The 27,605-nt window shown below is 56.3% G+C and overlaps 1 protein-coding gene across 1 annotated transcript; it reads left to right on the top strand.

The window, feature by feature from the left end:
* Positions 1–22,930: 22,930 nt before the first annotated feature.
* On the top strand, positions 22,931–27,226 carry LOC117087841 (leucine-rich repeat-containing protein 75B; the record flags this gene model as incomplete). The annotated part of the gene is made up of 3 exons (XM_033218521.1): positions 22,931–23,026; positions 24,508–24,623; positions 26,449–27,226. Coding segments are annotated over 3 exons (738 nt in total), but the record flags the coding sequence as incomplete, so codon positions are not given.
* Between the last annotated feature and the right edge of the window lie 379 nt (positions 27,227–27,605).

The raw sequence follows: 27,605 nt of genomic DNA, 5'->3' as shown, positions 1-27,605 counted from the left end.
TCACCTCAACCTCCCAAAGTGCTGGGATTACAGTTTCCTCTTTCTTTTTCTTTTTTTTTCTAAGATGGAGTTTCACTCAGTCACCCAAGCTGGAGTGCAGTGGTGTGACCTTAGCTCACTGCAACCTCCGCCTCCTGGGTTCAAGCAATTCTCCTGCCTCAGCCTCCTGAGTAGCTGGGATTACAGGTGAATTCCACCACGCCCAGCTAACTTTTTTGTATTTTTAATAGGGACAGAGTTTCACCATGTTGGCCAGGCTGGTCTCGAACTCCTGACCTTGGGTGGTCTGCCCACCTCAGCCTCCCAAAGTGCTGGGATTACAGGTGTGAACCACCTCGCCCAGATAGTTTCCTTTTTTTTTTTTTTTTTTTTTTTTGAGACGGAGTCTCGCTCTGTCGCCCAGGCTGGAGTGCAGTGGCCGGATCTCAGCTCACTGCAAGCTCCGCCTCCCGGGTTCACGCCATTCTCCCGCCTCAGCCTCCCGAGTAGCTGGGACTACAGGCGCCCGCCACCTCGCCCGGCTAGATTTTTTTGTATTTTTTTTAGTAGAGACGGGGTTTCACCATGTTAGCCAGGATGGTCTCGATCTCCTGACCTCGTGATCCGCCCGTCTCGGCCTCCCAAAGTGCTGGGATTACAGGCTTGAGCCACCGCGCCCGGCCAGTTTCCTCTTTTTCAAGCAAACAAATGAACATGACTTTTATAATTGGGACAAAAAGGGAAATTGCTATATTTTATTAATAACGTTTTTTTGTTTTTTGTTTTGTTTTGTTTTGTTTTGTTTTCCGGCTAGAGATGGTGGCTTACACCTGTAATCTCAGCACATTGGGAGGCCAAGGTGGAGTATCACTTGAGGCCAGGAGTTCAAGACCAGCCTGCGCATATAGTTAGACCTCATCTCTACAAAACAGTCTTTTTTAATTAGTCAAGTATGATGCACGCCTGTAGTTCTAGTGACTCAGGAGGCTGAGGTGGAAAGATGGCTTAAGCCCAAGAGTTCAAGGCTGCAGTGAGCTATGATCATGCCATTGCACTCCAGTCTGGGTAACAGAACAAGACCCTCTCTCAAAATATCCAAAACAAGATTTTTTCTGTTTAAGTCTTTAGGAGGGAACTGATCTTTGTGTATAACATGAGATAGGAGTCTAAAATAGAATAAAACAGTAGAGGCCAGGCACCATGGCTCACAGCTATAATCCCAGTACTTTAGGAATCTGAGGCGGGGGATCACTTAAACCCAAGAGTTTGAACTGCAGTGGGCGATGATCGCTCCCCTACACTCCAGCCTGGGTGACAGAGTAAGACTCCACCTTAAAAAAAAAAATAAGCCAGGTGTGGTGGCTCACACCTGTAATCCCAACACTTTGGGAGGCCCAAGTGGGTGGATCACCTGAGGTCAGGAGTTCGAGACCAGCCTGACCAAAATGGTGAAATCCCGTCTCTACTAAAAACACCATAATTAGGCCGGGTGTGGTGGCTCATGCCTGTAATCCCAGCACTTTGAGAGGCAGAGGCAGGTGGATCATGAGGTCAGGAGTTCAAGACCAGCCTGGCCAACATAGTGAAATCCTGTCTCTACTAAAAATATAAAAATTAGCCGGGCATGGTGGCACAAGCCTGTAGTCCCAGCTACTGTGGAGGCTGAGGCAGGAGAATCACTTGAACCCGGGAGGTGGAGGTTGCAGTAAGCTGAGATCGCACCACTGCACTCCAGCCTGGGTGACAGAGTGAGACTCTGCCTCAGAAAAAGAAACACACACACACACACACACACACACACACAAATTAGCCAGGCATGGTGGCACATGCCTGTAATCCCAGCTACTTGGGAGGCTTAGGCATGAGAATCACTTGAACTTGGGAGGCAGAGGTTGCAGTTAACTGAGATTACACCACTGCACTCCAGCCTGGTGACAGACCGGGACTCCATCTCTAAATAAATAGATATATGAAGAAATAAGTAAAAATAACAACCAACAATAAAACAGGGGAGTTTATTCCAAACAGAAAGAGACTCTTAGAACTGAGAAAAGGGGCCCCGTTTGGCTCTAGGACACCCAAACCCTGCTCTCAGAGTCACCGTCCCCTTACCAGAGGCTACTGAGAGAGTCCAAACAAAGCTTACATGTGGGGAAACTGAGTCTCAGAGGGGTGAAGGTATTGCTCAGTTCCACTTGCCCAGTTTTCATGGTCCATGCCCCCATGCCCTGCCCCACTCACCTCCCAATCTCCGAGCACTGCTTGGCATCTGCAGCCACGGCAGCCCTAGTGTACACATGGTTGTCAGGTTCCTTGGAGGCCGAGGGCAGCCAGAGACAGAGGCCAACAATGACCAGCACCAGGACCACGGCCAGCAGGCCCAGCACCACTAACCTCTTCTTCATGGCTTTGCTGCACCCACAGGGTAAGGAGCAGGGTCAGGTCCAGCCTCAGATATTCCCTGGTCCCTCCCCAAAAGGGCACAGTCGAAAGTCAGGCCTCATAAACACAAGCCCTGTGTCTCCTTCCCACTTCCCAGAACTCGTGCAGGCTGTCCGGCCCCTAGACCTTTGCCCAGGCCATGCACTCTGTCAGAAGCTCTGGGCCTCATCTCTGCCCTCCCAAATCCTCCCTGCTTATCTTCAGAGTCCATCCTGGTAAGAACCCCATCTCCAGCAGGGGCCCTTCCTGGGAGCCCCCATATTTCCACACCTCTCTTTCTGCAGGGCCTTGCCTACCTTCTCACAGTGGCTGAGCCTCCACTGCTTAGGGAGAAGCTCTGGTAGGGATGGGCCTGGCCTGGTTTCTCTTGTGTCCCCCACCTCAGCCCAGAGTCTGGCACTGTCCAGGAGTCCCCTGAGGACCCTCCACCCACTGGAGCATGGGGTTTAGCTTCCATAGTGCCCACAATCAGAGCACCCCACAGATTCACTGCCATGGAGCCAGGACTTACTGTCCAGCAGCAGACGGGGGCACCAAGCCTTGTCTCGGGTGTTGGCCACAAAAAATGGGAGGATTTGGTGGAAACAGCTGAGGAAATAACCAGGGTCTCCCTCACACTCTGCAGGAGCATGTAGCCACAGAATCTTCTTCAGAGACTCTCTGGTCAGGCAGCCTCTCATTCTCCTAAAGGTCAAGAAGGTTACCTGAAGCGCGCGTAGCCCAGTCCTTTCTGGGGGACTCCGTGTGACCTCCCTCTGCCTCTAGCTGATTTCTCTGGTCTCCAGTTGAACTCTGGAGGCAAAGAGGCTGTCAGTAACACATTTGTTTCCATGAATTCTCTCAGCATATCTCCCAGCATAGCTTAAAGAGGGTTTTGCACAGAGCAGGGCACGGAGGAGACAGGGCATTCCTGCGCAAGCCCAGGATGTGCATGTGGTAAGCATGGCAAAGGGGGCTCAGGGAGCATAACTAGCCTGCCCTGCTCTGAGCTGGACTTGCCACTCACCTGCCGTGGGGCCTCAGGCAAATCAATGAACTGTCCAGTCTGGATGACGGCAGCACCTCACTTGCCTTGCTGCTGAGAGTGTTGTGAATAGAGTAGGTTAGACTGTGGGAAGGGCTTGGTGAATGGTGGCTGTGATTATTATCATGGCTGCATTGGGGACACCCCCAGGAGGCCTGAGTGGCACCGGTCTCTTGCTCACTGTATGTCCCCTGTGGACTCCCTTCCGGGCTGTGCAGTGAGGTGCAGCAGTGACCCTTGGGAAGTCTCATGGCTATGGCAGTAGGTGACAGGTATGACCCCAACAGCGAAGAGGGATGTGGTGACAGAGGTGGGGGTTCCCCCTCCCATACTCATTTTCCACAAAGTGCAGTGTCTGCCAGCAAGCCCCTCCAATGAGCCCCAAGCTGGGTTCCCCTCCACTCCACCCTGTCCCAGGGCAGAGCATCTGACCTCAGAGCCAGACACACTGTCCCAGAGGTGGTCTAGGAATGGAGCCCCTGTGCCCTCCCCACATATAAGGAACATCCAAATGCCATCATGGAAGGGTGGCCACCTCCCCAGGTTTGGCAGGCCTGGGGCCAATAGTGTGAAACATTTGACCACCTCCCAGCCCTGAATGCAGACACCAAGAGCAGAGGGGACTGGGAGTAGTCATGCAGCAGCACACCACCCCACATCCCCAGCAGAATCCGAAGCAGCCCCTCATCCCCACCGTGACCACCACAGCCTGAATCCAGGTGCTACTTGTTTCTGACCTGAACTCCCTCAGAGCCCCTGCCTGCACTCCCTCCAACATCACCTGCCCATCAGTCTTTCAGAAAGCAGCTAGAGGGCTCTGTCTGTCCAGCTACAGAACAGGTCCTGCCTCCTCCCTGCCCCATGGGACAGCTCACACCCTTCACCAGGCCTGACAGCCCTCTTGCCACTCCAACACCCTGGGTTCCAGCAGGGAGTCTGAGACAGGTTAAGGGTTCCTGATAGAAACACCGATTCCTGGAGGTCCAAGGAGACTCAGGAGCTGGACCAGCAAAGTGCAGCATCCATTATGGACACAGAACATTCCCATCACATGGCCGGATGCAAGGGCTCACGCCTATAATCCCAGCACTTTGGGAGGCAGAAGCAGGTGGATCACCTGAGGTGAAGAGTTTGAGACCAGCCTGGCCAACATGGTGAAACCCCCGTCTCCACTAAAAACACAAAAAATTAGCTGGGTATGGTGGCAGGTGCCTGTAATACCAGCTATTTGGGAGCTGAGGCAGGAGAATTGCTTGAACCCGGGGGTCGGAAGTTGCAGTGAGGCAAGATTGCACCACTGCACTCCAGCCTGGGCAACAACAGTGAAACTCCGTCCCAAAAAAAAAGCAAAAAACAAAACAAAACAAACGGACATTTCTACCACATGTCATGGGGTAGGGGCCTGGCCTGGTCGGTGCCCCATCCTAGCATGACAACCCCCTGCACCAAGGAAGCTACCCAGTCCCGTCCACTGGGCCAGGTCATGCTGAGTGCCCTGGAAGGCATGGCCTCATCTCTCCCAGGCTCGGGGTTATGAGTTGAGCCCCCCCATCAGGGTCTCGGGGTGGCCCAACCATGACCCAGTCTCCCCTGTCTGTTAATCTGTCTACCCAAAGGCCCAAGTAGGCTCCTGGAGGAGCAGGGGACACCCAGCCGGGTTCAGACTGCCAGGAAGCATGGGGAGGGGCGTAGGCAGTGCTGGCCCTGTCACTTCCTCCCAGGGCAGGTTAGCAAGGGAGGTTGGGCCCAGCCTCCCACATGCAGATGTCCCCAGCTCGGAGGAAGACACCCTGCTGAGGCCCTGGGCTTCCATTTCCCATCCCTCCACCCTCAAGACTCACTGAAAGAATGTCCAGCCCAGAGGGCTGGCTGTCACCCAAACAGTGTGAGAGCTGCACACCCTAGGGGAAACTGAGGCTAGAAAGTAGGTCAGTTGCCATGGTTGGCCGCAAACCCAGATCCCCTTCCTTGTGACCCTGATGGGCTTACCTGAGGCTTGGGGACAGTGGGGACCCAGGAGAGCACCTCTTCCTCAGAAGACAGTTCTGGGCTGCACCGGCTGGGGAGGAAGAAACAGACTTGTCTGCCTGGGAAAGTCCCGGCCACAGAACTGGCTGGGCCCCCCCACTCTCTAGAGTGGCTCAGAGCCACGCCTGCGGCCCCCTGCAGTGCTCCTCAGGGAGCCTCTGAATTGGGACTGGGATCTGGGGGTGGCCACCTCCGAGGAGGAGCAGAGGCAGGGAAGGAGCAGGAGCAGCTGGAGGACCCATGAGCTTACCTAGTACAAGAGACCAGCCAGGGGGTGACCATCAGCCCCAGCAGACAGTGGGAGGCATCTGCACAGGGTGCAGGACAGGCAGGCCTCTCACAGAGGTCCAGCCTGGCTGGGAGGATGGGGAAGCTGACGTCACAGCAGCAAGGAGGCGCACAGTGACTTGGCACGGTGACTCGGCCTGTCACCATGTGACTAAAGTTCACGCAGCCCTGGGAGGGCCCTGGGTGCCAGGTGCTGTGACCCAGGGAAAGGGTTTCCTTCCAGACTCAGTTCCCTCCAAAGGGCGCTGTCTGCCCACGAGCCCCTCCAGCCAGCCCCAGGCTGGGTCCCCCTCTGGCTCTCCCTGTCCCTATTCAGAACATCTGAACTCACAGCCAGTGTCACAGAGATGGCTCTGGAGGCAGTGGAGTAGTGGTGCCCCTGGCACCAGACCAGAACTCAGCCTAAGAGGCCTCACCATACCCTGATGTCAATGCTAAAGGTGTGTTCCGGGAACATGGCCTGGGGCCCTGAGTGCAGACCGGTTCTGCTGCCCATCCAGAAACATTAGCACTCCAGCCCAAGGAACCACCTGAACAGCCCAGAAAGGCAGGGCCGAGAGAGGGCCTGAGCTGGCCCAAGCTCACACAGCCCAGCAGCGCAGGCTTGGCCACTTGGTAACTGCCCCAAGTTATTGCATGTCCCTGACCAGCCCACCAAGAACTCTGAGCCAGGAACAGCTGTGGGCTCAGCCCAGGGGACATTGGACACTGCTGCCCATTCCCCTGTGGCCCTCATCTGCCAAGGATATGGGCCAGAGGCTCCACAAGTCATGGCTCCCTTCCCTGCTCCTGGGCCTGCTGTGCCTACAGTGCCGGAGAGCCCCTGCAGCCTCCACCTGAGGTCTATTCTGTGCTCATAACACCTACCCCACAATCATCCCTCCAGGCTGCCCCAGCTGACAGAAAGGGACACGAAGGCTGACCAATATTGCTGCCTGCCTGGGTCATATAGGCCTATCCTGTCACCCACTGTTCTCAAATGGGCTCTGGACAGAACCCACCAGACACACAACTGAGAGATCCTCAATAGCCCTAGGGTGGAGGTGCCATGACAAACCCTTTCCCTGGCTGTTCCTCCTCCTGAAGATCAGGGTGACTGGGAAGATGACAGGGCAGGAACCAAGGCCCCATGACCTGTCCCTGAAGGCTAGACAGCAGACAGGAACCTCAGGGGATTTGGCCCTGCTAAGTGGCTGCACTCCACGGCAGTCAGCTGGGAGGGCTCTAAAGTGGAGAGTCACAGGGCTCTGTCCCCTGCCCTGGCCGGCTCAGCAGTTTCCTCTCTGCCTGAGAGCACATGAGACATGCAGGATTCACAGCAGCAGGTGGGCAGGAAGAATGTCTGAGTGGGCAAACGATGGCTCAGACCCCCGCAGCTGACCCCAAAAGGAAAACCCTGGGCTGGGGAAAGTAGGGAGACAGAGAGCTGCCTGCGATGGGGCACAGCTGAAGCCTGGCAGCAGGTGAGGGTTCCAAAGTGGGGAGACAGGAGGGAGGCACTTTCTCAAAGGTCATGTCAACAGAGGTAGGGCCTACAGAATGAAGGAGGCTTCTCCTCACATGCTGAGTGTGTCCCATTCTGTCCCAGTCAGCCTTCTACCCCTTGAATGCTGATAGGGCACCTCCAGGAAAGTGGGTCTGGGGAAGCCATGTCACCCAAGGAAAGACTGCAGGGGCTGGCCTAGTAGTCTTCTCCAGACGCCACAGCTCTTGTTCTGGGCACATAAGGTAGTGAGTTGCCTGTCCCCAGAAATGTGCAAGCCTCACTCACCCAGAGACACTGACTCTGGTGTTAGTACCACACACTTCCAACACATGTGCAATCATGTGCACACACAGACACAACTGAGCCTAATCTAGGCTGAGCTGAGCAGCTTCCCAGGATGCAGCAGCGAGAGGAGTATGAGGAAGAGGTAGACACGGCAGCCAGCCTCCAACCCAGCTTGGTGGCTTTTTCACCACAACCCCGGAGCCACAAGGGTGAAACTGGAGCACAGCCCCAACCCCATTCACAGGCAGGAAACTGAAGCTTAGACAAAAGGGATTTACCGAGGTCAGCTGGCCCCAGGAGGTCTGCAGACCTGCAGGTAGCCCAGGACCCACCCATGCCTTACACTGACAGCCCTGAACATGGAATCACTATCCCTGGGTATGAGAACGCACAGATGTCTGAGGCTTCCCCAGGCCTGTCTACACCCCTGGACTGGATGCTTACCAACCAGACCTGGAGTTGCAATCCGTCTCTCACAGTTTCCACCCTTGCGGCACAGAGTTGACAATTAGAAAAAACACCCCTTCAGTAAGATTTAATAACCCCTACCTGCTGGAAACCTGTTGAAAGAACTATATATATCCCTATATAGAGAGCTGAGACGTGGCAGGCACCCCCTGGAGTAGGGCAATGACCCCTCACACAACCCGCCCTGTCCCACCCCAATCCACAGCCACAGACAGAGCCCAGGAGTGGGACAAGCATGGCCCAAGGACACAGGGTCCCCCAACCCCATCACAGCTCTGGCTCTACTCCAGAGCTGACCCCCCACCCCCACCCCCACCCAGGGCTGCCAAGTCCTCCCGGGCCTCAGTTTCTCCATGCTGCACTCTTCCCTCTTAAATCCAAGAAGCCACAGCTCTCTCAAGGGCTTCTTCACGTAAGTCAGGTGACTCCCCCCAGCCCTCCTCCACCCACCCGCACACCTCACTCAAACCCACTCAGTCAAGAAACGGAGGCCCCCCAGCCCAGACCCAGTCAGATAAGGAACCCAGGGCTCTGCCCACCTGTGGGATCCCTTCTGCAGGGTGCGCCCACACCAGTCTCACCCCCTTCACCCTGAAGTGCAACTCACTCCTACCGCACAGGCGCATAAACCGAGGCTCAGAGAGGAAGAGGAGCTCCTCTAGAGCACAGCAAGCATATGGCAGAGCTGAGAATGGAACTCAGACCTCCAGACACTCCCGGGAGTCCACTGGACTGAGCTTCCCCACCTATGATGGTCACCAGTTCAGAGAGGGTGAGTGGCGCCTCTGGGTCACACAGCACTGGGGCACAGCCAGCTGCCCTCACTTCCTGGCTCACCGGACTCCTGGTCCGGTCATCCAGCAAACCAACATAAGATTCCCTGCTGTGACCCAGCTCCTCCTTCCCTCCCCTAGTGGCGGGAGGGGAGGGGTGGGGGGAGGGAAGGCTTTAAAGGCACAGGAACTGCTCCAGGTGGGACACGGGCTGGCTCCTGGTCCCATCCCTGGGGCTGTGTGATCTGGGATGACTGCAGGTCTGAGTCCGGTGGGGTCTCAAACCCTGAATGAGAGACCTGAGCTCTGAAGGCCTTGGTGGAGCTGAATGAGGCCGGGTTTCAGAGGGAGACAGATTAGCCCAAAGGTTCCCCGGGAGATGAGGCCACAGAGCTGGGGTGCAGCCAGACGCCCATGCCAGGAGGGGCTGGAGAGGTAAGCATCTGAGGCCCCACAAGGTCTGAGGAGCCTAGATCACCTCTACAACCCCAGGGCAGGGATGCCTCTCCTAACAGGCCCTCTCCCCAACTTGCAGGGCTATAGGCGGGAGGTCTAGGGGATGTCACTCCAAGGACCCTGGTAACCTGGGCTAAAGGGAGTCACATGATCCAGGAAGGTCCTTCCTCAACCCCCAATTTCAGGGGTCTGAGCAGACAGGCTGACAGAGGACCCCAGACAGTGGAAGCAGGGGGATGAGGCCCATTTGTCCATCATGCCCTCACCTGCTCTGCACTATTCAATGAGATGAGATGGGGTGTGTGCCCCCACAGGGCTGGCAGGCCCAAGCCTCTCAGCCCTCAGATCGAGGTCCACACATGGTCTGCAGCCTGCCAGAATTGTCACTCTTAGCAAGGCACATGCTTAAATTCCTTCTTTCATTCCATCATTCATTCTCCCATCAAATCTTGGCCCCTCCAGATTCTTCTCTCCAGGTCTCATGCCCCGACCTGGCTGGGCATGAGACAGTACGGTCACCCCAGGGGGAAGAGCCCTAGGAGAGGAGCAGACACCAACCAGAATAGGGGCCTTGGGAATCCAGCCCAAGCTGGGATTGGATTTGGGGAGGACCTGCCAGGCAGAAGGAACCACCTGACCCTGAAGGCCAGGAAGTGGAGCCCTTTCCAGGAAGTAAGGGCTGCAGGGGATCTCTTGACCACCCTAGGCCCTTCCTGAGTCCCGAGGTGTCAAGGCTGGAAAAGGAGGTGACCGAGCTAAGACCTTCAAGGCCAGGGCAGTCTGGACTTTGAGATCCCTGGGAGGCTGGTGAATGTGTCACCGGGCCCAGTAACCCATTAACCCTGGCTCACTCATTAAGACCCTGGTGGGTGTCCATTAGCTCCTTGACCAGTTCCAGGAGCTGGGCAAAGGGCAGGGGTCATGGGAAGAAGGGAGTGCTGATTGGGGTGCTAGGTGGAGGCTGGCTGAGCTGGCTCTCTGTGTCCTTGTTCTTTGAAGAGTGTTCCAGGGCCAAGCTGGCCTCCAGCCAGGGACAGCTGCCAACACAGCCCGGGGTGGGCGCCGCCCCACCATCCTAGTGACTTTCATCTCCTTATCACCCCTGTGTGCTGGCACCAGCAGCCCACACTGCCTCGGGGGCCTCAGTCTGACAGGAGGCGCAAGGGGCCAGTCCAGTGCCTGCTCAGCATCCAGCCACACGGCCCTTCTGAGAAGTGAGCCCACCATGGCCTCCACAGCCCTGTTTCAATAGGCTGGGATCTGCCCCACCTCTGTATCTGGGAAAACAAGCTCCTGGCATAGGAACTTGCGGCCTGAGAGGAGAAAGGACCTGCCCAAAGCCACTTGGCAAGACAGTGACCCATGACACGAGGAAGGCTGTGCAAACCACCTCCTGCAACTGGAGTCTCATTGCAGCTCCACCCCACTGTCAGGTCCAGGAAGCTGACCACACTGAGTACCAGGAATCACCCAGAAAGCCTCGTGCCCTGAGTGGGCCATGGTAAGGGTCATGGCGGGGCAGGGTAGGAGGGCGCATGGGGGGGTGACATGCCGAACTGCAGTCATGAAGCTCACATTGAGCGAGCAATGCTGATGGGTCCAGATGCAAGCTATGCCTGGCCCATATTCCAGAACCACTGGAACAACATCTGAGGGACCCCTGGGAGCCAGAATCCAGTATTATCCAGGATATTTTGTGTTCCCTGGTGTCCTGCACCAAGGAGACACTTGGTAAACTGGCTAAATGAAACTGACTTCAAATCCAAGCATCATAGCATTTGAGTCAATATTAGGATCACAGATTCTCAAGTGTTTGATCTCTGATCTTCCAGCATCCCAGAAAGGTTGGCTTACATACCTTTCCCAATGGGGAGCTCACTACCTCCAAAGACAGCGGGACTATAGTTGGTTGGCAAGTTCTTCCAAACATTAAGCCCCAATTTGCCTCTTTGTAACACTGCTGCAGGTGGGCCTGACCTCAGATCCTGCCCACTGTCTAAGGCCACAGAGCAGAGAAGCAGGGGCCACCCCAGATCCTGCACCTGGCCACAGCCTCTCTGAGCCACAAACACCACACTGAAGGGATGGAAGGAAGACTTCAGCTCAATGAAAGGGCGGGTGCCACTCAGTTGTGATGGAGGGAGGTCAGCACAGGCCAACTGTGGGCATGGGCAGAGCTCCTGTGCCCCCAGAGCCTGGCCAACACCCCCAGTGCCATTTGCAGCATTTGCTATTCCAGCACCCACCTTTGATGTGAGGGCACAGGCTGCAGCATGGCCAAGTGTGTGGGCCCTTCAGAATTGTCAGCTTGTGAATGCCTGGGAGCACCCAGCAGCAGGGCTGGCCTGGCACTTGGTGGACCAAGCCAACTCCCAAACTCAGAAGCAGGATGGCAGAGGCATAGGCCCTAGAGTCCCTGGGTTCAAACTCAACCCCAGCCACTGAAAGTGTGGGTATCTTGGTAGACTTTCCCTTCCTGGCCTCAGTCTCCTACCTGAAAAGGAGGGATAACTAGAACAGTTGCTGGGTGGATTCCCTGAGATGGCCACGTGCAGACTGTAGGAGGCACCTGCTACTTTTGAGGCCTCACAGGGTCTGGCCAGGCTCCAACACTGGGCCTGTAGTAGTTTCTCTCCTTTCCTGATGAGCGCCTCAGAGCAGGACAGAGCAGAGCTGTCCTCCCTCCCCAAGGCACTCTCAACAGGTAGTATTTATCACATCACCTGCTAATTATCTGCAGTGTCTCAAAGCTCCAAGGAGGGGTTGGGGGTGGAGGAAGACTGTCCATGCCCCAGTCCCGACACCAAGCCATGGCCTGATCTCCAAAAGAACCAACCCACTCCTGTCTCAAAGCTCCCTGGTGACGCCCAACCCTACCTGTTCACACACAGCCCCCCGTGACTTCACTGATGCCAAAACTGCCCAGCACTTTCCATGCACGCCATGCTCTCACCTGGACTTTTGGGGACCTTCCCCACCTCTTAGCAGCACCTTCCCAACTTCCTTTGCTTCTTGGATGCTGGGCTCAGGAATGCTCTCACTGACGAGTCTGCACCCCTGCTGGCTAATGTGTCAGACATGCCAGGTGGACGTGCCCAAGCCTGAGCTAAGCGGCTGCTTCCTCAGACCTCCAACGGCCAGAGCAGCCAGAGTCTAGCCCGGGGCAGCCGCCCCTGCATCTTCACTGGTCCTGTCCAGTTGCTCCCGCCTCTACACCTCACTCCCAGCCTCACCTGACCCCCAGTCCCCACGGGCCAATCCTCTCACCTGGAGACTCCCAATCACAGGCCCCAGCCCCTCTGCTGTTTCCCTATTGCAGCCCAGGTGCTCAGCATGTAAATCTGAGCACACCCCTCCCCTACCGGGAAGAAAACACTCTAGAGGCCCCCCTTGTCCTACCTTGCTGGCGCCCGTCCTTTCCTCTTTTTTTTTTTTTTTTCCTGGAGGGGTGTGCCTGGATATGAACTATCCTTTCCTCTTGCTCCTTCCTGATCTTTGGGACTTTGCACTGGCTCCATTGTCATGGCCTGAGGCATTCTTCAGACACCGATCACAATGCCACCTCCTCCTGAAGCCCTCTGGCACTGCACCTCACTCTGCAGGCCGGCTGCTACTGCTACCTCCTTCACAGTATCCACAGTGCCCAGCAATCTTCACTGAATGGATGGATGCCAGCTGTCAGGTGGCTGTTTTTACTAAAATGCATCTTCTAGGACTTTACACTGAATCTACCTAGCCACCTGACAGCTGGCATCTCTAATCTTGTAATCCCAGCACTATGGGAGGACGAGGTGTGTGGATCACTTGAGACCAGGAGTTCAAGACCAGCCTGGTCAACATAGTGAGACCCTGTCCTTAATTTTTTAATTAATTTATTTTTAAAAAGGCCCAAGAGGACAGGGTTTGGGGAACTTCATGTGGAGGCTGACAGGAAGGTGAATAAGAACTTATCCACGGCCAGGTGCGGTGGCTCATGCCTATAATCAGAGCACTTTAGGAGGGCGAGATGGGTGGATGGCTTGAGCCCAGGAGTTGACCACCAGCCTCAGCAATATAGACAGACCCCATCTCTTCAAAACTAAAAAAAAAAAATTAGCTGGGCATGGTGGCACATGCCTGTGGTCCCAGCTACTTGGGAGGCTGAGGGGGCTGGATCACTTGAGCACGGGAGGCAGAGGTTGCAGTGAGCCAAGTTAGTGCCACTGTACTTCAGCCTGGGCAAAATAAAAAACCCCAACTCATCCACGTGTCCAATTCCACCAGGACAGAAACTTCTGTACTTGGGAGTCTTCCAGTCCTCACCCTATGTGTCTCTTCATCTGACTGTCTATTTGTAGCCTTTATCTTTTTTTTTTTTTTTTTTGAGACAGAGTCTCTCTCTATTGCCCAGGTTGGAGTGCAGAGGCGTGATCTCAGCTCACTGCAACCTCTGCCTCTCGGGTTCAGCTGATGATTATCCTGCCTCAGCATCCCAAGTAGCTGGGATTACAGGCTCCTGCCACCACACCCAGTTAATTTTGTATTTTTAGTAGAGACGGGATTTCACCATGTTGGCCAGACTGGTCTCCAGCTCCTGACCTCAAGTGATCCACCTGCCTCGACCTCCCAAAGTGCTGGGATTACAGGCGTGAGCCACCGTGCCCGGCCTATTTGTAGCTTTTAAAGTTTCCTCTGAGCTACTGACTTTAAGTGATGATAAAGTATGTCTGAGGAGAAAATAAAACAAAACATCCTTTGAAATAAACTGAAAAACAGGTCTCCCTGAGTTGTGTGAGCTATTCTAGCAAATTAATTGAACCCAAAGAGGGGGCTATAGGAACCCCAACTAGAAGCCAGTTAGTCAGATGATCCCAAAGCCCAGACTTGTGACTGGTGGGATGAGGGGTGGTCTTGTGGGACCAAGCCCTCAACCTGTGGTTTCTGAGGCCATCTCCAGGTAGACAGCATGAGAATTGAGTTGAATTGGAAGACACCAGCTGGCGTCGGCTGCAGAATTGATTCTTGCTAGGTGTGTGGGGAGAATCCACACATTTGGTCACAGAAGTCTTCTGTGATGATTGTTGTCTTGTGACAACAGAAGGAAAACACAGTAGTTGTGTGTGTGTGTGTGTGTGTGTGTTGAGATGGAGTCTCACTCTATCACCGAGGCTGGAGTGTGGTGGTGCTATCTCAGCTCACTGAAACCTCTGCTTCCTGGGTTCAAGCGATTCTCCTGCCTCAGCCTCCTGAGTAGCTGGGACTACAGGCGCATGCCACCATACCCAGCTAATTTTTGTATTATTATTATTATTTTTTTTTTTAGTAGAGACGGGGTTTCACTATGTTGGCCAGGTTGGTCTCCAACTCCTGGCCTCAGGTGATCTGCCCACCTTGGCCTCCGAAAGACCTGGGATTACAAGCGGGAGCCACTGTGTCCAGCCAAAAAACACAGTTCAAATTCATTTTTCTTCACATGACCTTATTTGGAAATCGAGTCTGTACAGAAATAATTAGTTAAGATCATACGGGATTAGAAAGAGAACTAAATCCAGTAGCTAGACTTCTTACAAAGAGGCTGTGTGAGCTGGGCATGGTGGCACGCACGCGTAATCCCAGCTACTTGAGGGGCTGAGGCAGGAGGACTGCTTGGGCCCAGGAGTTGACCAGCCTGGGCAGCATAGTGAGACCCCATTGCAAAAATAAGGAAGGCCATGCGAAGGCCACACAGACACACAGGGTAGATGGTTTCAGAGACTGGAATGATGCAGCTACAGCTAAGGAAGCCCAAGTGTGGGGAAAAGAAAGAGAGATCAGACTGTTACTGTGTCTATGCAGAAAGAAGTAGACAGGGCCGGGCGTGGTGGCTCAAGCCTGTAATCCCAGCAATCCCAGCACTTTGAGAGGCCGAGACGGGTGGATCATGAGGTCAGGAGATCGAGACCATCCTGGCTAACACGGTGAAACCCCATCTCTACTAAAAAATACAAAAAACTAGCCGGGCGAGGTGGCGGTGCCTGTAGTCCCAGCTACTCGGGAGGCTGAGGCAGGAGAATGGCGTCAACTCGGGACACGGAGCTTGCAGTGAGCTGAGATCCGGCCACTGCACTCTAGCCTGGGCAGCAGAGCGAGACTCCGTCTCAAAAAAAAAAAAAAAAAAAGTAGACATAAGAGACTCCATTTTGTTCTGTACTAAGAAAAATTCTTCTGCCTTGAGATGCTGTTAATCTGTAACCCTACCCCCAACCCTGTGCTTGCAGAGACATGTGCTGTGTTTACTCAAGGTTTATTGGATTTAGGGCTATGCAGGATGTGCTTTGTTAAACAAGTGCCTGAAGGCAGTATGCTTGTTAAAAGTCATCACCATTCTCTAATCTCAGGTACCCAGGGACACAAACACTGGGGAAGGAAAGCCAGGTATTGTCCAAGGTTTCTCCCCATGTGATAGTCTGAAATATGGCCTCGTGGGAAGGGAAAGACCTGACCATCTCCCAGCCCGGCACCCATAAAGGGTCTGTGCTGAGGAGGATTAGTAAAAGAAGAAGGCCTCCTTGCAGTTGAGATAGAGGAAGGCATCTGTCTCCTGCTCGTCCCTGAGCAATGGAATGTCTTGGTGTAAAACTGGATTGTATGTTCTATTTACTGAGATAGGAGAAAATCGCCTTAGGATTGGAGGTGAGACGTGCTAGCCTGTGCTGGCAGCAATACTGCTCTTTAACGCACTTGGATGTTTATGTAGGTGCACATCAAAGCACAGCACATTTTTCTTAACCTTGTTTATGACACAGAGACATTTGTTCACATGTTCTCCTGCTGACCCTCTTCCCACTATTACCCTATTGTCCTGCCACATCCCCCTCTCCAAGATGGTAAAGTTAATGATCAATAAATACTGAGGGAACTCAGAGACCAGTGCCGGGGCAGGTCCTCTGTATGCTGAGCACCGGTCCCCTGGGCCCACTTTTCTTTCTCTCTACTTTGTGTCTCTTTCTTTTCTCAAGTCTCTCATTCCACCTGACGAGAACCACCCACAGGTGTAGAGGGGCTGGCCCCCTTGATCAAGGATTGCCAGGAGCCACCAGAAGCTGAAGAAGCAAGGAAGGATCTTCCCCTGGAGTCCTCAGAGGGAGCGTGCCTTGTCCTATACTTGGATTTCAGACTTCTAGCCTCCAGAACTATTCTGTTAATTTATTTTTTTCTTTTTTTTTCTTTTTTTTTTTTTTTGAGACGGAGTCTCGCTCTGTCGCCCAGGCTGGAGTGCAGTGGCCGAATCTCAGCTCACTGCAAGCTCCGTCTCCCGGGTTTACGCCATTCTCCTGCCTCAGCCTCCCGAGTAGCTGGGACTACAGGCGCCCGCCACGTCGCCCGGCTAGTTTTTTGTATTTTTTAGTAGAGACGGGGTTTCACCAGGTTAGCCGGGATGGTCTCGATCTCCTGACCTCGTGATCCGCCCGCCTCGGCCTCCCAAAGTGCTGGGATTACAGGCTTGAGCCACCGCGCCCGGCCTATTCTGTTACTTTAAGCCACAGAAGTGGGTTGTGTAATTTGCTATGGCAGGTCCTTACTCTGTCTATGGTTACACATCCAACAAGTGGCAGCCCAGGGGATTTGAATCCAGGCCCTGAGCCTATACCTGTGATCTCACCCCACCCTGCCAAGTTCTGCTGCCTACTACAGCCTCATGACAATTCCTGGCCCTGCAGAAGGTTGACAACCCATAACTGTAGAGCAAGCACAGGGTCATCCTGACTCCTTAGAGTATCCATCTGCTTCCTTCCTCCCAGTGAATGCCCCCCAAACCATTCTGTGTCCTTCTTTACAGTGGCTGCCGGGAGGCTCAGTGCCACCCAGCTACATGCTGAGGTTACATTAACCCTGAGCTGGCCTTTTTTCCTCCTAGGCTTGAAGAATACCACCAGGTGGGTAGAGAAGGGCCCAGAGGCAGTGCAAGGCCAGTTCCAGCCCTGGCTACAGCCCTCTACCAGCCCACTGAGCCAACTGGACCTTGTGTTCCTGTCATTTGAACTGGGCCACTGCATGGATGGCAGAGGGCTTGAGACTCCAAAGGTGTGGCTGTCATCAATTCCTGTCTCCTGGCAGGTCCCACTTGGAGCCTAGTGTGTTCCCATCAGGGCCTGAGGTCTAGCTGTGTCCTCCCTACCTGATTCTCCAGCTCCCAACCTCTGACCTGACTCCCTAGGGATGGCAGGGCTACCCTAAAGGATCCAGGACAAGCCCGTGAGTTCCCACATCAGCTCTGGGAGCTGAGAGGACAATATCGCAATCCCTCCACCCCCTGGGTCTCAACAAGCACAGCTCTGCTGCTCAGGGTAACCCCAGGGAGACGGACCAGCAGCCTTCCGTGTGGAACACATGGCTGGCGAGGTGGAATCACGCCCCCACGCCTGAGGGGATAGCTCTGCCTCCGCGGGTTCCTGTTCAAGTCAGGTTAGGCCAGAAATTGTCTCCAAGAGCCCATTTACCCTAGGCGCCTTGCAAGCAGGCAGAGAAAAGCCCATCCAAGGATCTAGGCCCAGCCACCACCCCACCCCCTTTGGCTGGAAAAACGTCCTCTAGGAACCCCTCAGCCAGTGACACAGAGGGTGGGGGATGAGAGGCAGGGGCTGGGGCAGTTCTCTGCCTTCCACAGGACTCTAAGCTCTGGGCACTCCCCCACACCACTGCCTAGGTTGCCCCTTTCATGGCTCGAGGTTCAGCCCTCCATCCCCTCCTCCCTCCCCTCCCCCTGCCCAGTCTTCTCACATTCAAGGGGACAGTGTCCAGGCCTGGCTCAGTCTCTGGGAGGATATGGTCAGGATCTGGGAGCCCTCCCAGCTCTGGCTCCAGCCCTGAGGCTGCAGGGGAAGGGGAGGAGGGCTTACTGGCTGCCTGCTCTGGGCAGGGGGTCTAGGAGGTCCCTGGGGCACTGGGGCTGCTGCTTAAAGCTCTGACCCACTTCAGTCACCACTTCAGCAACAGCACCTTGGCCCTGGGGGAGGGCAGGCAAAGCCGTCATGCAAGTTTGCCAAGGAGGAAACCTGTGGTGCCAAGGTGGCCCCAGGACAATACTGGCTGTACTGAAGCGGGAGGAGAGGCTGTTATGTCCAGCTGGCAGGTGCCAGGAGAGAAGGGGATATAGGCACAGGCCCAACAGGGGTTGGGGGTCCGTGGATGATCAAGAGCTAAGACATCCTGCTGTCCTCTGCCTTGTCTCAGGGGCCTAGCCCCACAGGATGACAGATCCAAAGGAAGGAACCTTGAATCTTCATAGGGTAATTAACACACACACACACACACACACACACACACACACGGGAGCTTGGCTGTCATCCCTCACTATATGCCCTTGGACAGTGCTCAGCCCTTCCTGCACAACAGGTACCCATCACAGGCTAGACACATGCTCCTTGCTTGGGGAAGTGGGGACTGCAGATCAGGGCCTCAAACATTGTGAGGATCCCAGAGTTGGGACTGGGGCTGCAGGGGCCCAGCAGGCCTCCAACAGAGACCTAGATTTCTGCTGAGGGAACCCTGGGAAGTGGGATACTCCTTGAGCTGGGTGGGTCCGTACCTCACCCTGGTCCTCAGAGGAACCAGGGCCCCCACCTCACCCTGCCTGCCCCCCACCCCCCGCCCCACCTCTTGTCAGGGAGGAAGACTGAAGCCAGTGGCAGATACAGCCCGCCTGCTGCCAGCCTGCCCAGAGCTGGGCTTAACGGTTAACCTCACTCTTCATCCGGTTTATTCCCCAGGCTGGAGTCAGAGGTGGGGGCTTGCCCCAAATCAAGAAGCAGGTGGCAGTAAATATTTGCCAGTGCAGGAGTGCCCATGCAGTGTGAGCAGGTCCTACACCACAACTGCCAGCTGCAGGGAAGATTCCTTTTTTCTTTCTTTTTTTTGAGATGGAGTCTCGCTCTGTCACCCAAGCTGGAGTGCAATAGTGCCATCTCGGCTCACCGCAACCTCCGCCTCCCAGGTTCAAGCGATTCTCCAGCCTCAGCCTCCTCAGTAGCTGGGATTACAGGCGCCTGCCACCACGCCCGGCTAATTTCTTGTATTTTCAGTAAAAACTGGGTTTCACCATGTTAGCCAGGCTGGTCGAACTGCTGACCTTGGGTTCCGCCTGCCTCGGCCCCCTAAAGTGCTGGGATTACAGGCATGAGCCATGGCGCCCGGCCTAATTTTTGTATTTTAGTAGAGACGGAGATTCACCATGCAGGGCAGATTTCTAAAACCGGGCGGGGGTGGGGGGGTGACAATAACTAAGGCTGGCACAAGCAGTGGAACCCCCACACCCGCCTAGAACGCTCTTTGCACCGTCAAAGCGACTATTCCCCAGTCAGCACTGGGGCCAGAGGGTAGAGAGGTGCCAAAAGCCACCTCGTCCCGGCCGAGCTCGCGTCTCCCTTGGCGGCTCCAAGCTCTCGGGACAGAGCTCTAGCGCCAAGAGTGACGCAGGCAGGGCCTCCTCCAGTGAGACCCGGCCAAACCGAGGAACCCACTGGACTAGCTCCGGCGCGGGATAGGGCGGGCGCTCAGCCTTAGGGTCCGGACGTGGCGGGGCCGGGGTGGATGGGGGCGGGGCGACTAGGGGCGGCCTCCTGTGGATTCGGCTGCCGCCATGGGGTCGCGGCTGGGCCGGCTGGCTTGGCTGGCCGGCCCGAGGCTGGCTCCGAGGCCGGGGCGGCGGCCGGCTGCGCCAGCGCCCTTCGAGCTCTGAGTGCGGTGGCTCCACGTGATCCAGTCCACGCTACGCGAGCGGCGGTCAGAGCGCGCCCGGCAGCTGCTGCCGCTCCTGCGCCAGGTGAGAGAAGGAGGCGGCAGCCCCAGGGCTGGCGGCCAGGGAGGGTCTGGGGGTCTGGGAGGCGCGGGGCTGTGGGTTGTGGGCATGTATCAGCGGGGAGCCGAGGCGGAGCTGGTCTCGGGCGGGCGCGCGCGGGCGGGTTCCGAGGGCGCGACGGGCTGCTGCGCGCGGGGTCTTGCGTGGGCCAGAGGGTGGCCGGCTGGCGTGAGGGGTGGGTGAGGCCGGCGGACCGTGTGTGGAGGGGGGACCGCTGAGTGTGTCCGGGTCTCTGGGGTTTGAGAGGGGTTGTGTGTGTTGAGGGTGGCCCCAGCCTGGAGCTAAGAGCCCAGATTCAGGCCCTGGCAAGATGGGAGGGGCCCGGGAGGAGTGGCAAGTGAGGGCGAATCATCTTGTATTGAGAGACAGTGGACGAGGGTAGCTTCCCCCTCTTCCAGGATCAGGGAGGCACTGGTGGACCCTGGAGAGGACCCAGGGCTGGTCTGCGGGTGCAACCTCACCCCAAGACACCATGGCAGCCCACACAGAGCCATCGCATGCATCACCAGTTCTCCAGCAGGCAGCTCATGCTCTTAGAGTACACACCCCCAGCATCTGTGCATCACAACACTCCGTCCGGTGGTGGCCCTGCTCCTACACACACCAGGTACACTAAACCCAGAACCCAAGCCCTGGGTTGTCCCGGGATGCTGGTCCCCCTCATCACCTGGGGAAGCCACTTCTCTCACCAGCCCATCCCCACCCCTTGCAACAGCTACCACCACTACCTGCCCCATCCTGTGAGCGGAAAGTCTGCCATGCAGATGCTTGGCCTGCAGAAGGTAGATAATTAGAAATGGGGAAACTGAGGCATGGGGCGAAGTGGTCATCCCAGGGCCCACAGAGAAAATGTGGGGCAAGCCAGGGCCAGAGCCCTTCTTCCTGTCTTCCTTTCTCAATCTCCTCCAACTCTGGGTTCAGCAGGCTGGAAAAATGGAGCTGTCTAGCCCCTCAGAAGGCAGGCTGGCAGGTTGCGGTCTGGGGCCCTGTCTGGGTCTGCCAGGCTCATCAGCCAGCCTTCCTTCTGGATCTTCTCTAGCTGGCATCCGTGGCAAACAGCAGAGCAGCACTGAATCAGCCAGGCAACCAGAGGCAGGGATCTCAATCTGGGGTGCTGTCTGGAGCCCAAGACACCAGCTGGGCATTTTAGCTGGGAAACTGGAGGGAAAGAAGGATCCTCAGAGACCAGCAAGGTCACCTCTTTCTGTCTCAGAGGTTGGGATTTGAGGTCCAGGGAGGGGCTTGTCCTGCTCCATAACCTACAGGGACCCTGCAGCTGTGACCCACGGACTTCCCTGCCTGGCCCAACTTCCTGTGCTTGGGACCCACTTCACCTAAGGATTGGAGAAGGCCCACATGGGGTCTAGAGGCCCCTCCTCGCTGTGGCTGCCCCATCAGCTGTTTACGTGTCCTCTAAAGAGACCGTCTGGGCCAGGCACAGTGGCTCACAGCTGTAATCCCAGCACTTTGGAAGACCGAGGCAGGCAGATCATCTGAGGCTGGGAGTTCGAGACCAGCCTGACCAACATGGAGAAACCCTGTCTCTACTAAAAATACGAAATTAGCTGGACATGGTGGCACATGCCTGTAATCCCAGCTACTCAGGAGGCTGAGGCAGGAGAATTGCTTGAACCTGGGAGACAGAGGTTGCGGTGAGCAATTGCACTCTAGCCTGGGCAACAAGAGCAAAACTCTGTCACAAAAAAAAAAAAGAGAGAGAGAGAGACCCTCTGAAAGAGTGTTCAGCCCCACACCAGTCCTGTGGGAGTAGACAGGAGGAGAAAGTGGAGGAGTGAGGCAGGAAGGCCAGGGCAGGTCTGTGCAGGCGGTGGGGTGAGGGATGGGTAGGAGAGGGGGCTGGAGGCCTGAATCCTGGCAGGAGTGGTGGGGAGAGAGAAGGGATGACTAAGTGAGCTGGGGGAGAGAGGAGGAGGGAAGAGTGTTGGGGGATTCCAGGGCTTCTGGCCGCAGTACCTGGGAAGATGGGCATGGAGGCGCCCTACACTGAACTGGGGCATGGGGCATGGGTGGTGAGGCCGGCTTCAGGGTAGCATGCCTTTGAGACATCTGAGAGAGAGGTCCGTCCCCAAGGGAAGGATCCAGACCTGTCCACCAACAGATGCTGGCTGCAGCTCAGGAAAACCAAGGGATAGGTGGGAAGGCAAAGGGTCTGAAAGGAATGCTGGGGAACAGGGGAATTTGAGGGGGTCAAAAGGGAGCAAACCTCCCTCCATAAGAGGAGAATTGCATGGATAAGCCCTAAGCCCAGAGAAGGCAGTGTCACAGCGCAACACTTCACCTCGAGGGAACTGGTCTAAGGGTTCTGGAATTCACTTATCACTTCCCTGACAGCTCCCATGTCCCTCCCCTCTACTTATCCAAAGGGTCCACGAAGGCCGAGTGGCTCACACCTGTAATCCCAGCACTTTGGGAGGATCACTTGAGCCCAGGAGTTTGAGACCAGCCTGGGCAACATAGTGAGACCCCATCTCTACAAAAAAATTTTTTTAATTAGCTAAGCATAGTAGTGCCTGTCTGTAGCCCCAGCTCCTCAGGAGGCTGAGGTGGGAGGATCCCTTGAGGAGGCAGAGGTTACAATGAGCCGAGATCACACCACTGGACTCTAGCCTAGGTGACAGAGCAAGACCCTGTCTCAAAAAATAAATAAGGAAAAATGAAAGGGTTCGCCCGCCACTGGACAGGTGGCCCATGGTCGCCTGTGGGGAGAATACACCCAGCCTTAGGGAGGAGATGGAGACAGGAAGGGGCATAACCAGCATCTGGCTGGCTGGGGTGGGGCCTGGAGATGGGAGACCCGACTGGCTCACTCAACTTTCTCTTCACCACTCACAGGACCTGGGCCTTGAGGGGTCCCTCTTTACTGACATCCTCTACAGAGATGTGGCCTTCCTCAACTGGTCGACCCCATCTCCCATGACCTGCTTGTGAACCTGGCCCGGGACCTGCAGTGCCCCAAGAAGGTGAGGCTGGCAGGCATGGGCCCTGGGCTGGGCACTGTGGTGGACAGGGGCCAGCAGAGCCCAGGGCTGCGGGCTGGGAAGCTAGGTCCTTCTGTGGCTTGCTGTGTGGCCTTAGGCAAGTCACAGTCCCTGTCTGAGACCTGCTGCCAGCATCAGTATATTAGGCTGCCCACCAGCTAGAGCAAGTGTGAGCTGTGCTTTGCAGGACCCTCAGAGTCCTGGGCAGACCCATTTTCTGTGTGGCAGCACTGTGTGCCAGGCCTGGGGACCCAGGCAGGGGAGACTAGCTGGGCAGAAGTCATATGGGGACCTGTGGGACACAAACTGTTCTGAGAAATCCACTAATGGAACCAAACTCCCAGTCTCTGAGTTCCTGGGCCAGAAGAGAGCCGCCCTTGGCTAGAGCCCCCTTCTGGCCACCAGTCTGCATCCTGTACAGACACCCTTAGGGACAGGTACTCACTGCTTCCACCCACAACAGCTGGGGTCATAAGCAAGGCCCTCCTCGTTGCTGGGCTGGAGTTTGCCACCTGCAGCCTCTACCCCACAGCTGCCCAGAACCCCACTCTGACAGCACCTGCAGATGTCCTGCCATGAGCATCGAGCCTGCCATGAGGCTGCCATGTGACCAGCCACTGTCCCCAGACTCCTAGTCACAGTGAGTCCCGCACCAAAACAAGGGTATCCGCTATGGGCCCTGCCAGCTCTGAATGCCCAGGTCTCTGCATAGTCAGCCCCTAGGACTCTGAGCCTAGCCCACAGCCATCACAGGAATGGCCAGGGCTTGCAGCTGCTGTGTGTGCCGCCTGCTGCTGGGGCTGTTCACAGAGGGACTGGAGAAAGGATGCAGTGGAGCATGCTCAGTGCCAGCTTTGTGGGCCGTGCACCCTGGATTCCGCCCTGAGCTGGGCCTCTGCAGGAGCCCAGTTAGGACTAAGAAGAGAGCCAGGCGGTGGTACTGTAGAACATTACATCCCCCAGCCCTGTCAGCCCAGACCCAGACCCCACGGGGCAGTCTCGCTTGGAGAGTGAGAGGAAGAAGAACATGCTGACCTGGCTTGTTCCTACTCCCTGGATTGGCGTCAGTGGAGCAGCCTCCCTCGAGGGGCCTGGTCTGGCCTCCTCCCCCGTGGCAAGTCCCAGAGGGGTGCTGAGGGTGGGCAGGCAGCCGGCTGATAGCCTGAGACGATGGCCCTGGGCCTGAGGACAGGGAACAAGGGCCCATTGTCTGGGCTTCCTCCCGCCGGGCACTGCGGGACTGGACCAGCCTGTCCAGCTCCCAGAGGGCAGCCTCCCCTGGCTCTGTGCCAGTCTACAGCCGGGTTGGGGGGTGGGAGGGGGAGGCCCTGGTGGGCAGCTTGGTGATGCATGGTGCACGGCTGTACTGACACACACACTTGGCTGCCCAGGCCCCTCTCCCCAAGGCCCTGAGGTGGGCAGGAGGGGCTCAGGTTCACCATGGTGACACTGCCCCCCCACAGGACTATGAGCGCTGGAAGTCCTCGGAGAAGATCTGCCGACAGCTCATCTACCACCTCACCCCTCACTCGAAGCAGCAGCAAGTGTCCAGCCTCCGCCAGAGGAAGACCCAGAGCTGGTAAGGGGAGCCCAGCCACTGCCCCCCTCACTGCTGCTCTAAGGTCCCTTCTCAGGCTGCACTCTCACCAAGAGGCTAGTGCTGAAATTCCACCTGGTGAGGCCCTCACCTGGTCCGCATGAGGGCCCTACCCTAAAAGTCAGCCTGACCTGTGGCAGCAGATGCTTCCCAAGCCAAGCTGTGCCCTCTGAGTGACCCGTTTGCCATTTCCCATGGGACGGTCCTGCCTCCTACCATTCACACGTCCCTCAATCCCTGGCCTCTTACAAGACCTGGACACCCCAGCCCTCCACCCAACAGCTGAGGTGACCTCAGAGGCATCTTCAGCCAAGACTTCCCAATAGGTTGTGGGGGAGGCAGATTCTGGATAGTGATTCTCATTTTAGAGGGAAGGAAACTGAGGTTCAGAGAAGTGGCATGCCTAAGGCCACACTCTACCCTGATTTTCCTGTACCTTGTTGGGAATTCTTTGCCACTGTCAGGCTGCCTAAAGCTGAGGCCTCCGTGGCTGCCCAATACCTCCCTCTGCCATGGGTCCCTCTTAGACACTCCATCCTGGAGTGACTCCATCCATGGAGCTTCACACACAGGCTCAGCCCAGAGCTAGCCACAGGCACCCAGGCCCAAGGGCCTGAACTGCTGCCGGGAGCTTACCTTAGCAGGCCTCCCCTGTCTGCCCTTCACCTCCCCTGTCTGCCCTCCCACCTTAGGCCTAACAGGCCACGCTGAGCTTGGACCGCACAAGGTTGTTCCCTACCATGGCAGGTGGGGGTCCTGAGGGTGTGCTTACTGCTGTCAGCCCCCAAAAGGCCTGTCCACCTAGTTGGCTCTGTTCAGATAACTGGGGAGAGACCTAGAAGGTTGGTGGGGGCGGGGGGGGCAGTCCTTCTCAGTCCCTGAACTTCCCTTCTGAGAAAACACAGAGAGCCCTCCCCCAGGGCAGGTCCCCAGCCTGCACACCCAGGACCTCCCCTCCTACTACCCTGGGCCTATCCCTCTCTAGCCCTGGTGCCCTGTACAGCCTAATAGCCATCCCTTTGTAGAAGAATTTCTCCCTACCCTAAAAGAATCGACCTCACAAGTGGCACAGGGAAAAAAACATGTGGGCTCAAGAGTCAGAGCATCTCAGTTTGGGGACCTGGTTCCCCACCTAGTGGTGTGTGGCCATGGAAGAGTTACTTCACCTATCTGAAAAATAAGTGAGATGTCAGTGTAACAAGTGTGGAGATGCTGGACACACAGTGAGATTTCAAATAATAGTTCATGAAGATAGAGCTTTACTGTGTGTGTATTTAATTATCACAACAACCACGTCCCATTTTCACTAAAGGGGAAACAGAGGCTCTGAGCATTGCCCATGGCCACCCACTTAGAAAGTGACAGTTTGGGCCAGGCTTGGTGTCTCACGCCTGTAATCCCACCACTTTGGGAGGCTGAGGCGGTCGGATCACCTGAGGTCAGGAGTTCGAGACCAGCCTGACCAACATGGAGAAACCCCGTGTCTACTAAAAATACAAAATTAGCCAGGCATGGTGGTGCATGCCTGTAATCCCAGCTACTCAGGAGGCTGAGGCAGGAGAATCGTTTCAACCCAGGAAGCAGAGGTTGCAGTGAACCGAGATCGAGCCATTGCGCTTCAGCCTGGGCAACAAGAGTAAAACTGTCTCAAAAAAAAAAAAAAGAAAGAAAGAAAGAAAGAAAGTGACAGTTTGAACCTGGCTTTGCCAGACCACAGGCCTGGGCTTTTCCTGACAGGTCACTGTCTGTGGTCAGTGGGGGGACTGCCTGGTTGCCTAGTCCATCCCCGCCTGCCACCCTCCCATAGCCTCAAGAGCAGCCTCCAGAAGACTCCACTGGCAGAGGAAACTGTGGATCTCTCAGGCATCCCGCTGTCGGTACGGGACGTGCAGCACATCACACACTACCTGAGCAGCCACGGTGCTGTGCTGGCGGTGCTGGACCTGAGCTTCACAGGGCTGAGTGATGAGCTGCTGCACCTGCTGCTGCCCAGCCTGTGGGCACTGCCCCGCCTCACCCAGCTCCTGCTCAACGGCAACCGGCTGACGCGGGCTGCTGCCCGCAAGCTCACCGACGCCATCAAGGACACCACCAAGTTCCCTGCACTGGCCTGGGTAGACCTGGGCAACAACGTGGATGTGGCTTCCCTGCCCCAGCCCCTGCTGGTCGGCCTGCGCCGGCGGCTGAGCCAGCGCACCTCACTCCCCACCATCTACGAGGGCCTGGACCTTGAGTCTGAGGGCGGTGCAGCCGGAACCACCACCCTTGCCTCCACCTGGGACTCCACAGCTGCTGGGCTGGGACCCGAGCCCCAGGTCTGCTGCGCCAGGTGACCCACCACCCACCTGGCTCATTGCTACTGACTTGTGATGCTCTCAAGCACATTGTAGTGGGCCATGAAGGTTGAGGAGGACTCACAGGGCCCCCGAGATCCAGGACAAATGCTCAGCCTGAGATTAAGGGGACAGAAGGGGAATGGACTCATAGGAGGCCAGGCCAGCTCCGGCTAGAGGCTCAGCCTTCCCTCAGTGGGAGGAGCCCCAACACCCATAGTGTGGACCCCGCAATAAAGAGTGACACCCGCCTCTGCTTTTCTGAATCACCGACCTCAAGGTCACTGAGCAACAGCCCTGCTGCTGGGGTGGGGAGAAAGGGTGGCTGTGTCTGTCCAAAAGGGAGGGACAAAGGTCACACTGACCTTCCCCCAGGTGTTCCTTGGGGAAGTCCCCCATGGAGTCTAAGATGTGGGGGTCCTGGGTCCATCCCTGTGGGCTGGGGAGTTAAAGGAGGCCTCCAGGGAGCAGGCCCTCACAGCTGGGCAGGGCTTGGGCTCCTTGAGAAGGGGAGCTGCAAAGGAGCGGGTTGGGAGCCCCAGGAGGAGCAAAGCTTTACATGGAGCCCCACAGCAAGCTCACATCTGAGCCCAGGCTGCCAGCTTGCCACCAGAACCCTCTGGGTGGGGGA

The sequence above is a fragment of the Trachypithecus francoisi genome, unplaced genomic scaffold, assembly GCF_009764315.1.
Source record: "Trachypithecus francoisi isolate TF-2019V2 unplaced genomic scaffold, Tfra_2.0 Contig00691, whole genome shotgun sequence".
Classification (NCBI taxonomy): domain Eukaryota; kingdom Metazoa; phylum Chordata; class Mammalia; order Primates; family Cercopithecidae; genus Trachypithecus; species Trachypithecus francoisi.
This window is presented reverse-complemented; position numbering and strand designations above follow the sequence as displayed.